Below are 15,717 nucleotides of genomic sequence, written 5' to 3'. Positions count from 1 at the left end.
AGAATTATACCTTAGGGGGCAAAAACCAGTCAATTAGATCAAATCTCAATCAATCAAACCAAAAGGTCTGATAGAAAAAAGTTTTTTGCTCAAAAACTCTAATATTCCTAGTTTTGAACTTCAACTCTCTAAAATGAAACTCATGAATTAAAAATGAGAAAGAGAAATTAAAAATACCTAAAAAATAGATGTTAGAAATGTGATATGAGTGATTCGAGACCAAGAATCTCAAGTTTGGGGATTAGGGACAACAGAGAGTCAAGAGCGGTAATATAGGGATGGGAAATGAGCGGTAATTTTTCCGCTCATTAATCCCTAGAAATTTGGGCCATTGGATCTCCGTCACACCCTAGAACGTGGGGGGACAAATAGCCGCTTGATGCAATAATTGCTACGACTTGGATATCGAAGCCTCAGGGGCGTTCACAAGACAGGTGAAACGAAGTACCCATGTGGGAATGTGTTTGGCACGTAACAGACCTCCCACTACTACTAAAACCTTACTCTCAGAGTATCTCCTAAAGGCAAGGTTTTAGGGGGCTATTGTGGGGGGTCCAAGGACTGAGGAGTCCCAGTCGAGGTTAAATTCGCCTAATCCAGGCCAAGATGGATAAAGCAGACTTCAAGGACTACACCTACCCTAGGAGAGCAAGAGAATCAGGGCAACTATTGTTCCTTGGAGGCCCGAGGATAGGAGAGGAGCAGCGGTTGGAATAGGGTTGGTGGGAGGAAGTTTCTTAAAAGAGATACCTCCTTCCTTCGTATTGAATGCTCTGCACCAACATCATCAGCTGCATTACGTGGAATTTCATAGCTAGCAACTCCATCTACCACCTTTAGAAAGGTCTTGGTGGGGACAAGTATCCTAAGAAATGCCTTGGAATGCACAGCCAGAGGGTTAAGATGTAAAGGAATGGATTACAAAAGGAAAGAGACCCTCTAGAAATGGGGGATGAATATTTTCTAAGTAAAAAGAAGCCAGTAAAGATAATACAAAATTACCCTATAAAGAACAAGAACCTAACTTATATACAAGAGACTAATCCTCAGACTTTCCTAAGGGGGAGATTAACCTTAATTGTTGTTCCAGTTACACTTATTTGCTACTTTGGACTCTTCGGTCTGAGACTTAGCCATAACCTTATCTTGCACTTGATTAGTTTTCCCATTCTCTAACAAATTCTGTTGTTTGGGTTGGATTTGAGGGGCAAGGTACCACTGTTCTAAGTGGGCTTGGGCCCTTACTTTCTAAGGTTTTACAATTTGAATTTTAAATAATTATAAAATCATCACAGTTCCACCCTATTTTTAAAGCCTTGAACCCCTTTTCAATTCTTTGAATTGTTTGTTTTTTAAAGCATTGCTTGTAGGTTAATTCCTTGTACTCATGTTATCATTTATTCAAGTATTCAAGTAGATTGATGCAATATTTAGTTGTTTATTGAAGTTTTATATAATTTACTATTTACTTCAAATCAATTTATTGTTAGAATAATCATTTAGGTTTGAATTTTTTTACATTTCCTACAATTTACTTTACTTTGAGATGATTTTCTTTGGATCAATTTACTGTGCATTAGTTTACTTTGAGATAACTTAGGCAAATTAGGTTCATAACTTAGTCATTTAGGAACTTTGACAATTAGGATTTTCTCATTCTCATAATCTCATGTGACCTCATGCATTCCTAAACAAGTCCTATTAAGTTAAACATTTCCAAACCTTATGTCTTAGTTTTCGAAGTTAGATATTCACTTCAAGGAACTTGAAAGCATAATCAAGGGACCAAGGTTAATTAAAAAATTGATTTTTACACCATCAAATAAAATAAAATAAAATAAAATAAAAATTGATTTTTACTCTAACACACTCACGTTGTAAGTAATTTATGGTTACTAAGAGATTTCTTCCGTAATTTGGTCTACCTTCACAATTAAATTTTTATTTTTATTTTTATTTTTATTTTTTTATTTTTTATTTTTTATTTTTTATTTTTTCTAATCAAAACTCTGCTCAACTCAATATTCCCCAAATCTAAATTATATAAATACAAATCAATTTTCAATTTACAGTATCCTGAATTTGTGAAAGAATTAGAAAAAACACTCAATAAGGACAAAGTCCCTAGTTGGCTTTCAATTTCAAGAGACATACTAGGAGGGAGGCCAAATTAGATGAGTTCCCTGGTTTGTAATCATATCCAACACCAAGAATAATATAGATGATCAATCTAGTGCACGACCACAACTCAAGGTCGATCCCTGATGTCACTAGATAGATCTCAATGCCAAGATAAACTTTATTAGTGTGACCCATGTGGCTCTTTATAGGAAATGAATTTGATTAAAAGAATTTGTGGAGTTTGAAATTTTAAGAAATCATATATTAGATTTAATTTGTAACTTTTTTATTCAACTTTTTGCAAATATGGCTATTTTGTATATGTCACTTGTTCATTGAGTTGTAAAACCCACAAGGTTGCTGATATGGTAGAACTGCTGTGAGAGATACTTTCTTGTTTTGGGCAATTTTTTTTTCTCTCTCAAATTGGTTTTGAAGAATTAGCGGCAAAACATGACCATCTGCAATCTCCACATGAGTTCCAATTGCAAGAAAACTTTAAGGAGATTCGAATTGAGTAATTCATAGAACATATAGGGATCAAGAGAGTAAATTTTGTGTCATTTTGGTTTGGTCAAAGAAATGAAATATTTTGATACCAGTGTATCATCTTGAGGTTAGATATATGAGTAGTGACAAAAGTTTTTCGACATTGAGCTAACAAACTAGTGTGTCACCGACTCACCAATCAAAAAGTAATAATTCAAATATTTATTTATGAGGTGGTTAAAATCCACCAATCACATTTATTGCCATATCAGTTTGTGAGCATTATGTAGTAAAAGACTAAAACTTGTAGTACCTTTATCATTTTCCTATAAAAAGATTTATTTATTTTTATATTTATCAAAATATAATCTAAATTGCACTTATTTTACAAGCCTAAGTATTATCCTAGGTACATTAACCCAATGTAATCATTTATTATATTGGCTGAAACATCAATATTACCCAAAATACCCAAAAAACACCATTATGGCCGGTACAACATGGTACAATTCTATATTTAGTCCAGTACATTTTAAAATTAAAAAAATACCAGAATTAGTTTACTGACTGATATGGTATATATCACTAGTATGGCCAGTATTGACTTTCTTGATAGGAACACCATTGAATCCAAAAGTTTAAGTTTATGAGTTTGGGCCTAATTATATTTTACTAACCACTTATTTTTTTTTTTTGTTGGAGATTAAAAAAAAAAAAAAAAACTCATTATCTAATGAGAAACTTCACTATTTAACTAACTACACCACTTACATATAAATATTATAACACACCTTTAGTAGTAACACATCACATTAACATTAAATAAGGTCTATCATAAGTGAATAGTATGCAAATTCATAAATAAGGTCTATCATGAACATTGAACAACCATACCACTTACATTTGAATATGACTCCAACTGTAACAGTGTAACAATTATTGAAAATTAGTCCATCATTGGTTAATAGTTTACAAATACGGAAGGAGTACTATGTAGTCTAGAATTAAAACAAAGTCATATAGTGTAACAATCACATAGGTTTCGAAAATAAATAATACATTGTAACAATCACATAGATTTCAAAAATAAATAAATCACATAAAGATAACACTTTGAAATAAAACAATCAATAAAAGGGAAGATCCATATTATTTTGAGTTGCTCCCTAGTCATCATTCTCCATCACGTTGTGTATCCCCAACTTCACTAGTAGTATCTCTCCCCAAATTATCATTATCGTCATGTTCACTCTCCCCACCTTCACTACATTAGTCTACAATAAAAGTATTTAGGAATAAAAAAAAAAGACAAAGTAATCCAAAAACAATATGATATGAAAGAGCACTATGTTATTATGTTAACATATTATGAACAATGTTCCGATCTCATCCACCAAATATGAAGATCAACTAAAACCAAAAGCGACAAGATCCAACAATCACAAAAACCAATGTCAACTATATTCAAATTAAATTTCTCACATTCCGCATTGTAGTGAGACACTACATTTCAAATAAGAATAAAAATTACAACACCAATATGGGAATTTATCTCTTTTTTTTTTTTTTTTTTAATTACATAATTTAGAAGTAGTTGTGGTTATTTTCTAGGGGTTAATAAGAAACATAAATGATACAAAATCTAAAACAAAAGAGAACTTGAATATATCAGATCGCCAAAAAAAAAAAAAAAATTTAAGTTTTACGATTGCCTTTTATGAGGTTTCATATTTTGAAATCATTGTATAATATTTTTATTATTAATCCTACGAGCAACATTTCTTTCAATGTACATAGCCAAGCAATCATTCATCTACCAATCTTCCATTTGATTGATTTATTTCAAAATTGCTAAGATCTAAATGTGCTTTTTCTAAGGTTTTTGATTAACAAATTTCTAGTTTCGTTGTTGACTCGTTGAGCTTATTAATTTTTATTTTATTTTTAAAATTTTAGCTCAAATTGGTTTGTTATTGAGTTTTGTTATTGTATTTTTTAAAGGCCAAGATATTGATAATAGGATTGTATTCAAACTTATTTTAGTTGGACATAAAAAATATTTAAGGTCATGATGTTCAAAATTTTTTTTAGTATTTTAAAGGGTCAAAAAAATTTTAAAAGAAAATTATATATATATATATATATATATGCCAATTCAGGGGGTTCAAATCATTTAAACCCTTGGGCTTTAAGTGGAGCCTCCACTGTTTGCAAGAGATGAATAGATGAAACTTTTATAGGCCCATAGGGGTAAACTTGATACCAATCCAAATGACCCTTCATCGCTAAAGAAACATGGTACGTACGTATGATGATATAAATGGAACTTTACAGGTTTAAATGTGCTAGTTTTTATTTTATTTTTATTTTTATGTTTTTTTTATTTGACTTTATATATAAATTAATGCTGATGCTAAATACATTGTTAATGAATACCCTATATTTTGGGTTCAGCTAGATATGAGATATCAACATGATGACATATGGCAGTGTAAGTAAATTAATTTGCAGCCACTTACAATTTAAAAAAAAAAAAAAAAAAATTTAATAAGGAACTACGGCATGGCAATGTACCTTTTCAGCGAACTTTTGGTTGCAAGTCTCCAATTTAGCCTCCCAATACTCTTTTATTCTAGCGTTAAGGATCAATATCTCCATCCCCCTCCTTTTTGAGTATCAACTCTCCTTCCATCCAAACATATCTTAGCTTTGGCGTGCTTAAGACTCCACTACAGAAAATCTTCAATTTAGGACAGTTGTACAGTCTTACTCTAACCAATGATGGGAATTTGATGGTGCGATTCCCCAAATGGAAGGCTGTGAGGCTCAGCAATCCAACAAATTGGAAGGTTGTACAGTCTTACTCTACACGTACTTCACTTTTTCCAAATTTCTTAATGTTAAGGAAATAAGTTCAACGGCTGCTATATCACGTGATTCTTCAACATTATTTGTCCCTTGGATATCAAATACCTCTTCTATGGAGCCACATTTTTCTATCTTCAATTCTTTTAGATTTCGGAGCGTTCTCAACATATTGGGCGGAACAATATTTGTAAGATTTGTGCAACCTGAAACGGTCAGTTTTTCTAGTTTGCCAAAGAAATCTGAAATGAGTTGGTCGGGCCAGATCATATTCATGCTATCCATGCCTTCTATTTCCAATTTCTTCAAGATCGGAAAGACAACCTGCAATTCTCACATACACATTGAGTCAATAAATGAAACTTAATTAAATTATATTCTAAAGACCATGATTGACAAAGAGGAAACTATTATAAGGAAGAATTAAGAAGGAAGAAGAGTAATAATTCCTTTTCATTTAAGAGGTATTGTGTGGCAATACATAGTATCATTTCTTCAAGCTTTTTCTCAATGGTCAAGAGCGAGAAATTAGAATGAAATAGAAACCATTTTGAAAAACTTCCTTAAAACCTTTATGCTTGTAAGCATAGTTTTTATAATCATACCAGACTGTCCACTCAATTTGGGTTAATTGGAAACTAGCCAAGCCCAGATCAATTTTTTAATTAAGAAAATTGGCCAACTTTAAATTAAAGTCTTGAAGCGTTTGAATTTTTGGTATAACTAGTGAATTGTTGAATTGGTCATGGTTTAGTTATTTTATTTTTTATTTTTTTTTTAATTTTTGGTATAACTAGTGAATTGTTGAATTGGTCATGGTTTAGTTGATTCAAGGGATGCCATTTTTTAACGAAAAATTCCAAAGAAGGGAGAGATGAGGGTTTTAACTTTAAGGTTTTAACCTCTGACCCCCAACTCTTGCAAACATTTTTTTTTTTTTTTTGGAGAAACAAACTAACTATTAAACACACACACACACACACACACACTTAATTACACTCTCTGACCAAGCTAAAACACGTTACTTAACCCAAAGTATCAACTCTTGCAAACTAAATGACAAGCACACTAACCATTAGGTAGCTATTATTGTAATGTCTTCTCTTGATTTTATATTATATTTTTATTTTTCTTTAGATATTAATAGTTTTTATTTTTGTTATTTCTTCTCTCTCTATTTTCTTGGATTAAAAGATAGAAAATTTCACAATCTATTATTATTTGTTAAATTTAAAAGTATTTCAAGAATTACGTTTTTATATGTGAATGTGAAATGTATCAATATATGTTGAAAATGGTTTTATTTTAAATCTGAAAGATTAGTAAAGAAAATGGTTTTATGAACCTTGTGGGAATAAAAGCCCGCATTTATATGTTGGGCCTTGGACCCTATTAGGAAATATGAATCCGTCCGAGGAGGAGTAAATGATTGGGGAGGGCCCTAGACTGAAGAACCACGCAAGGAAATAGTAGAGAGATACAATCCAAGGATTCTGTCCTCCTCGGATTTGAAGAATATCGGTTAAACTAGTACCTGGGTGGTTTAGGGGATCTCTCTGGAAGTTCCAACGTTAAGGATGAACTTCAGGTGTGCATAAAGATGATAAGAGTGGAGAAATATCTTAAGGAAAAGCTGCTACCACCGCATTAAATGCCCTGCAGCAACTTTTCTAGTCGCATTTATGTGGAGAAGACCCCTGAACAGTGTAGTCTCAGCTACTACCACTCGTGGAAGACCCAAGAAGATACCCGATGGGACATATACTCAAGTGAACACTTGGATGAAGGACAAGTGGACAACCAAGATAGTCTAAAAGAAAATTATATAAATGTAAGAGATCTCTCATTAGAGGGGATCGGAATCAAGAAAGAGAAAGAAATTAAGAAGGAAGATTTACTATAACTCTAAGAATTGTATTGGCCTTTCAAACAATAATTTATCTCTTCGGACATTAGTTTATTCAAATTTCAAGTGTGTTGTAGTACTTGGTCATCCTTTAGAACCATAAATAAACGTTGTTTAATACATTATCAATCTAGCTCTTTTACCCACTTTCTACAAATTCATTGTTTTGGGCTTGTTGAGCTCATATTCCATATCTTGTGGGCTTGGGCTACAAATCTTGACCTTACAAACTTAATTTATGTTTTTTTACTAACTTTTGCTAATTTTTACAAATTTATTACCTTTATTTGTATTTTAAATAATTATAAAATCACAGTTCGACCTTATTTATAAGCCTTGAACCCCCCCCCCCCCTTTTCAATTCTTTGAATTGTTTGTTTTTTAAAGCATTGCTTGTATGTTCATTTTTCAGCCACTTACGATTTAAAAAAAAAAAAAAAATTTAATTAGGAACTACCGCATGGCAATGTACCTTTTCAGCGAACTTTTGGTCGCAAGTCTCCAGGGCCCGTTTGGATTGTATTTTCAAACAACATTTTTTAGTTTTTAAACAGCATTTTACGCATTTCAACACACTTTTTCACCCACACGTATTTCAAAAAACTATAAACAACAATTTTCAAACAACTCTACCAAACACCCCTTAGCCTCCCAATACTCTTTTATTCCAGCGTTAAGATCAATATCTCCATGCCCCTCCTTTTTGTTTATCAACTCTCCTTCCATCCAAACATATCTTAGCTTTGGCGTGCTTAAGACTCCACTACAGAAAATCTTCAATTTAGGACAGTTGTACAGTCTTACTCTAACCAATGATGGGAATTTGATGGTGTGATTCCCCAAATGGAAGGCTGTGAGGCTCAGCAATCCAACAAATTGGAAGGTTGTACAGTCTTACTCTACACGTGTTTCACTTTTTCCAGATTTCTTAATGTTAAGGAAATAAGTTCAGCGGCTACTATATCACGTGATTCTTCAACATTATTTGTCCCTTGGATATCAAATACCTTTTCTATGGAGCCACATTTTTCTGTCTTCAATTCTTTTAGATTTCGGAGCGTTCTTAACATATTGGGCGGAACAATATTTGTAAGATTTGTGCAACCTGAAACGGTTAGTTTTTATAGTTTGCCAGAGAAATCTGAAATGAGTTGGTCAGGCCAGATCATATTCATGCAATCCGTGCCTTCTATTTCCAAATTCTTCAAGATCGGAAAGACAACCTACAATTCTCACGTACACATTGAGTCAATAAATGAAACTTAATTAAATTATATCTAAAGACCACGATTAACAAAGAGGAAACTATTATAAGGAAGAATTAAGAAGGAAGAAGAGTAATAATTCCTTTTCATTTAAGAGGTATTGTGTGGCAATACATAGTATCATTTCTTCAAGCTTTTTCTCAATGCTTAAGAGCGAGAAATTAGAATGAAATAGAAACCGTTTTGAAAAACTTCCTTAAAATCTTTATGCTTGTAAGCATAGTTTTTAAAATCATACCAGACCGTCCAATCTAATTGGGTTAATTAGAAACTACCCAAGCCCAGATCAATTTTTTAATTAAGAAAATTGGCCAACTTTAAATAAAGTCTTGAAGCGTTTGAATTTTTGGAATAACTAGTGAATTGTTGAATTGGTCATGGTTCAGTTGATTCGAGGGATGCCATTTTTTAACTAAAAATTCCAAAGAAGGGAGAGATGAGGGCTTTAACTTTAAGGTTTTAACCTCTTACCCCCAACTCTTGCAAACATTTTTTTTTTTTGAGAAACAAACTGACTATTAAACACACACACACACACACACACTTAATTACACTCTCTGACCAAGCTAAAACACGTTACTTAACCCAAAGTATCAACTCTTGCAAACTAAATGACAAGNCACACTAACCTTGGTTGTATTTTATTAATGTCTTCTTTGATTATATATATTTTTATTTTTCTTTTAGATATTAAAGTTTTTTTATTTTTGTTTTTTTCTTCTCTCTCTATTTTCTTGGATTAAAAGATAGAAAATTTCACAATCTATTATTATTTGTTAAATTTAAAAGTATTTCAAGAATATTTTGTTTTTATATGTGAATGTGAAATTTATCATATATGTTGAAAATGGTTTTATTTTAAATCTGAAAGATTAGTAAAGAAAATGGTTTTATGAACCTTGTGGGAATAAAAGCCCGCACTTATATGTTGGGCCTTGGACCCTATTAGGAAATATGAATCCGTCCGAGGAGGAGAGAGTAAATGATTGGGAGGGCCCTAGACTGAAGAACGACGCAAGGAAATAGTAGATAGATACAATCCAAGGATCCTGTCCTCATCGGATATGAAGAATATCGGTCAAACTAGTACCTGGGTGGTTTAGGAGATCTCCCTGGAAGTTCCAACGATAAGGATGAACTTTAGGTGTGCATAAAGATGATGATAAGAGTGGAGAATATCTTAAGGAAAAGCTGCTACCACCGCATTAAATGCCCTGCAGTAACTTTTCTGGCCGCATTTATGTGGAAAAGACTCCTGAACAGTGTAGTCTCAGCTACTACCACTCGTGGAAGACCTAAGAAGATACCCAATGTGACATATACTCAAGTGAACGCTTGGATGAAGGACAAGTGGATAACCAAGATAGTCTAAAAGAAAACTATATAAATGTAAGATATCTCCCATTAGAGGGATCAGAATCAAGAAAGAGAAAGAAATTAAGAAGGAAGATTTATGTAGCTTTAAGAATTGTATTGGCCTTTCAAACAATAATTTATCTCTTCGGACATCAGTTTATTCAAATTTCAAATGTGTTGTAGTACTTGTTCATCCTTTAGAACCATAACTAAATGTTGTTTAATACACTATTAGTCTAGATCTTTCACCAACTCTCTACAAATTCATTGTTTTGGGCTTGTTGGGCTCATATTCCATATCTCGTGGGCTTGGGCTACAAATCTTGACCTTTCAAACCTAATTTATGTTTTTTTACTAACTTTTGCTAATTTTACAAATTTATTACCTTTATTTGTATTTTAAATAATTATAAAATCACAGTTCAACCTTATTTATAAGCCTTGAACCCCCCCCCCCCCCCCCGTTCAATTCTTTGAATTGTGTTTTTTTTTTAAAGCATTGCATGTATGTTCATTTTCTTGTACTCGTGTTATCATTTATTCAAGTATTCAAGTAGATTGATGCAATATTTAGTTTTTTTTTATTGAAGTTTTATAGAATTTACTATTTACTTTAAATCAATTTATCGTTAGAATAATCATTTAGGTTTGAATCCTTTACATTTCCTACAATTTACTTTACTTCGAGATGATCTTCTTTGGATTAATTTACTGTGCATTAGTTTACTTCGAGATAACTTAGGCAAATTAGGTTCATAACTTAGTCATTTAGGGACTTTAACAATTAGGATTTTCTCATTCTAATAATCTCATGTGAACTCATGCATTTCTAAACAAGTCCTATTAAGTTAAAATTTTCTAAACCCTATGTCTTAGTTTTCGAAGTTAGATATTCACTTCAAGTAACTTGAAAGTATAATCAAGGGACCAAGGTTAATTAAAAATTGATTTTTACTCAAACACACTCACATTGTAAGTAATTTATGGTCACCAAGGGATTTCCTCCGTAATTTGGTCTACCTTCACAATTGAAATTTATTATTATTTTTTGATCAAAACTCTGCTCATCTCAATATTCCAAAAATCTAAATTATATAAATACAAATGAATTTTCAATTTACAATATCTTGGATTTTTCAAAAAAATAGAAAAAACACTCAATAAGGACAAGGTCCCCATTTGGCTTTTAATTTCATGACACAATCCTAGGAGGGAGGCCAAGTTAGATGAGATCCCTGATGTCACATGATATATCTCAATGCCTTCCTTAGATTGGGGTCCTAATTGTTCATCATAAGCAAAAACGAACCAAGATAAACTTTATTTGTATGACCAATGTGGCTCCTTATAGGAAATGAATTTGATTAAAAAAATTTGTGGAATATTAATTTGAATTTTAAGAAATCATATTTGAATTAAATTTGTAACATTTTTATTCAACTTTTAGCAAACATGGCTATTTTGTAGATGTCACTTGTTCATTGAGTTGTAACACCCGCAAGGTGCTGATATGGTATAGAACTGTTGCGATAGATACTTTCATGTTTTGGACAATTCTTTTTTTCTCTTAAATTGGTTTTGAAGAATCAGTGGCAAAACATGACCATTTGCAATCTCTGAATGGGTTCCAATTGTGAGAACACTTTGAGGAGATTTGAATTCATAATTCATATAACATATAGGGACCAGAGAGTAAATTTCACGTCATTTTGGTTTGGCCAAAAAAATGAAATATATTTGATACTGACTGGTGTACCATTTTGAGGTTAGATATATGAGTAGTGATATAAATTTTACGACATTGAGCTAACAAACTAGTGTGTTACCAATCACAAAGTGACAATTCAAATATTTATTTTATGAAGTGATTGAAGTCAACCAATCACATTCATTGCCATATCAGTTTGTAAATATTATTTAGTAAAATTTGTAGTACCTTTATCATTTTCCTATACAAAGAAGCCTAAGTATTATCCTATGTACATTAATCCAATGTAATCATTTTATTATATCGGCTGAAACATCAATACTGCCCAAAATACCCAAAAATCTACAATACGGCCAATACAACATGGCACAATTCTACATTTTGTCTAGTACATTTTAAAAAAATACTAGTATCAATTTAATGACCGATATGGTATATATCGCTAGTACGGCTGGTATTAACTTTCTTGATAGGAACACCATTGAATCCAAAAGTTTAAGTTTATGAGTTTTGCCTAATTATGTTTTACTAACAACTCATATCTTTTTTCTTTTTTTTCTTTTTTTGGAGAAGAAACAACTCATTATCTAATATGAAACTTCGCTATTTAACCAACTACACCGCTTACATGTGAATATTATAACACACCTTTAGCAGTAACACATCATATTAACATTAAATAAGGTCTATCTTAAGCGAATAGTATACTAATTCATAAATAAGGTCTATCATAACTATTGCCAACCATACCACTTACATGTGAATATGACTCCAACTATAACAGTGTCACAATTGGTGAAAATTAGTCCATCGTAGGTTAATAGTTTACAAATTCATGGTTACAAATACAGAAGGAGTAGTAAGTAGTCTAGAATTACAACAAAGTTGTATAGTGTAACAATCACATATGTTTTAAAATAAATAATATATTGTAATAATCACATAGGCTTTCAAAAATAAATAAATCACATAAAGACAACACTCAGAAATAAATCAATCAATAAAAGGGAAGATCCATCTTCTTTTGAGTTGCTCCCTAGTCATCATTCTCCATCACATTGTGTGTCTCCAACTTCACTAGTAGTTTCTCTCTCCAAGTCATCATTAGCGTCATGTTCACTCTCCCCACCTTCATTAGCATCAGTCTACAATAAAAGTATTTTGAAATTAAAAAAAAAAAAAAGCTACAAAGTAATCCAAAAACAACATGATATGAAAGAGCACGATGTTAATATATTATGAACAATGTTCCGATCTCATCCACCAAATATGCAGATCAACTAAAACCAAAAGAGACAAGATCCAACAATCACAAAAACCAATGTCAGCTTTATTCAAATTAGATTTCTCACATTCCACACCATTGTAAGATACTACATTTCAAATAACAACAATAATTACAACACCAATATGGGAGTTTATCTTTTTTTTTTTTTTTTTTTTTTTTAATTACATAATTTGGAAGCAGTTGCAACTCCATAATTATTTTCTAGGAGTTAATAAGAAACATAAATGATACAAAATCTAAAACAAAAGAGAACTTGAATATAACACATCGCAAAAAAAAAAAAAAGGTTTTACAATTGCCTTTTATGAGGTTTCTTATTTTGAAATCACTGTATAAATTTTTTATTATTAATCCTACAAGTTATGTCTCTTTCAATGTACATAGCCAAACAATCATTTATCTATTAATCTTCCATTTGATTGATTTAATTCAAATTTGCTAAGATCTAAATGGGTTTTTTCTAAGGTTTTTAATTAACAAATTTCTACTTCTGTTGTTGAGGTTATTAATTTTTATTTTATTTTTCCAAATTTTAGCTCAAATTGGTTTGTTATTGAGTTTGTTATTTATTTTTTAAAGGTCAAGATATTGATAACATGATCATATTCAAATTTATTTTAGTTGGACATAAAAAATATTTAAGATCATGGTGTTCAAAATTTTATTTTAGAGGGTCAAAAAAATTTAAAAAAAAATTATATATAATTTTTTTTTTTTTTTTGCCAATTCAGGGGGTTGAAATCATGAACCCTTGGGCTTCAAGTGGAGCTTCCACTGTTTAAAAGAGATGAATAGATGAAACTTTTATAGGGCCATAGAAGTAAGCTTGATACCAATTTAAAATGAATACCCGGACTACCATTGTTACTAAGATACTTACAAATTAAAAGGTTCTCTAAAGGCCCAAATAATTGTTATTTTTTTTTTTCTTTTGTGTTAAGTAATTTGAAGAAGGCAATATGCATGAATGAAGGCCCAAAAGGCCCACATTTGTGTTTTAATGTGGGTGCAATTGAATGACATCTGGTTGAATAGAAAATTTTGATGCTTTTTAATTAAACCAGTGCCAAACGAAACCTAAATAACAATCGTTAATAACTTTATACATTTTGGATTCAGCTAGCTGAGATATCAACATGATGACATACGGCAGTGGAACTAAATTAATTTGCAGCCACTTACGATTTTAAAAAAATAAAAAATAAAAATAATGAGGAACTACGGCATGAAAGCATGGCAACATACCTTTTCAGCTAACTTTTGGTCGCAAGTTTCCAATTTAGCCTCCCAATACTCTTTTATTCTAGCGTTAAGAAGATCAACATCTCCATCCCCCTCCTCTTTGAGTATCCGCTTTTCTTCCATCCAACCCCCGGTTAGCTTTGGCGTGCTTAAGACTCCACTACAGAAAATCTTCAATTTAGGACAGTCGAACACAAATACTTCATCCAATGATGGGAATTTGATGGTGCGATTCCCCAAATGGAAGGCTGTGAGACTCGGCAAGCAATTTAAGGACAAAAGTCTCAAATTATTGAAAGCGATCTCATCTCCTGCTTCTGCTTCACTTCCCTCATTTGCAACTATTTCTGTTATTCTTTTGCAATTCTCAATTCTAATCAGTTGGAGTTGCACGAGAGTTCTGGCTGTTGAGGGAGTTAATAAACTAATCAATACATCAGATCTGGATACATACAATTGCATTAAGTAGTGGAAAGATGTGGATGAGAATGGCACAATATTCTTTAATCTGCGAAAATCTGATACTCCTGCTCTTGCAATTGGAGCCTCTACATTTGGAATTTCACCGTTTCCGTACAAGGTAAGCTGTTTTAGCCAGTTGCAACAGAATTCTTCTGACGGTCCGCCACATGTCTCATTCATGGCATCGCCCTCATCCAAATACAATTCTTCCAAGTTAGGGAATTTATCCTGGGAAATAAAGAGATTAATATCCTCTAAAACAATTAGTTTGGGATTATAATATATTGCAACAAATTTGAACAGGGACTAGATGTATCTAAATCATCTACACATCTAAATCCATGGCATGCACTAATTTAAATTGAATAAATTCAAGGGATAAGGTTCCTAACAAGCTCACTCAAGCACAGAAAAAGTATCAGCACATTAATTAAAAAATTAAAAAGAATGAAATAGTCCAAGCAACATAGATAAAAGGATCAATTCAAGGAAAATTATTTAATATTTCGGAGCTTCCGTTAACATGAATGATTTGAGTTCAACTAGGAGGTAGCAACTTATAGTTTAAAATCTGATGCAAAATTGTTGTCCAATTAGAAAATTTCAATATTAAAGCTAGATATAAGCAATAAAATATTAAATTACATACTAAACTAATTGAACCAAGTTTCGTTCAATTTAAAGCAGGACAAGACAAATACAATGTATCATATCAAAAATAATAACCAAGGAAAAAAAAAATGAAAAATATTTGAATAGCTAACCAATGCACATTGGTTCCACCATCATGTCATTTAGAACTAACCATGAAGAATTGGGGAAAACAACGCACTCACATCCTATATGACTTGAGAAATTAAATCAATAGTACTTTGGAGTAAAGACCTAAACATGAATTGCCAACAGAATTGCAACTTTTTTAAAATGTGTAAATTTTTAAACACTACTAAAATATAATCAACAAACTTATTTATTATATATCTATATATATAAAATATGTTTTTATTAATCACAT

At 31.7% G+C, this 15,717-nt stretch overlaps 1 protein-coding gene across 1 annotated transcript; it reads right to left on the bottom strand.

Moving 5' to 3' along the window:
- Positions 1-12,421: 12,421 nt before the first annotated feature.
- Positions 12,422-15,665, bottom strand: LOC136067679 (uncharacterized). The gene is made up of 2 exons (XM_065773872.1): positions 14,244-15,665; positions 12,422-12,855 (listed from the first exon to the last, which is right to left on the bottom strand). The coding sequence occupies exons 1-2, from the start codon at positions 14,880-14,882 to the stop codon at positions 12,754-12,756; spliced, it is 741 nt and encodes a 246-aa protein (XP_065629944.1). The 5' UTR covers positions 14,883-15,665; the 3' UTR covers positions 12,422-12,753.
- Between the last annotated feature and the right edge of the window lie 52 nt (positions 15,666-15,717).

The sequence above is a fragment of the Quercus suber genome, unplaced genomic scaffold (assembly GCF_002906115.3).
Source record: "Quercus suber isolate HL8 unplaced genomic scaffold, Cork oak 2.0 scaffold_82, whole genome shotgun sequence".
Lineage (NCBI taxonomy): Eukaryota > Viridiplantae > Streptophyta > Magnoliopsida > Fagales > Fagaceae > Quercus > Quercus suber.
This window is presented reverse-complemented; position numbering and strand designations above follow the sequence as displayed.

What these genes read in the sequence shown, in the direction of transcription:
- LOC136067679 (XM_065773872.1), bottom strand. Translation starts at nt 14,882, where the DNA reads ATGAATGAGACATGTGGCGGACCGTCAGAAGAATTCTGTTGCAACTGG. An exon ending in ACCAAAAGTTAGCTGAAAAG is followed by an intron (nt 12,856 to 14,243) that starts GTATGTTGCCAT and finishes CTTTTATTGTAG; the next exon opens with ACTGATGCTAATGAAGGTGG.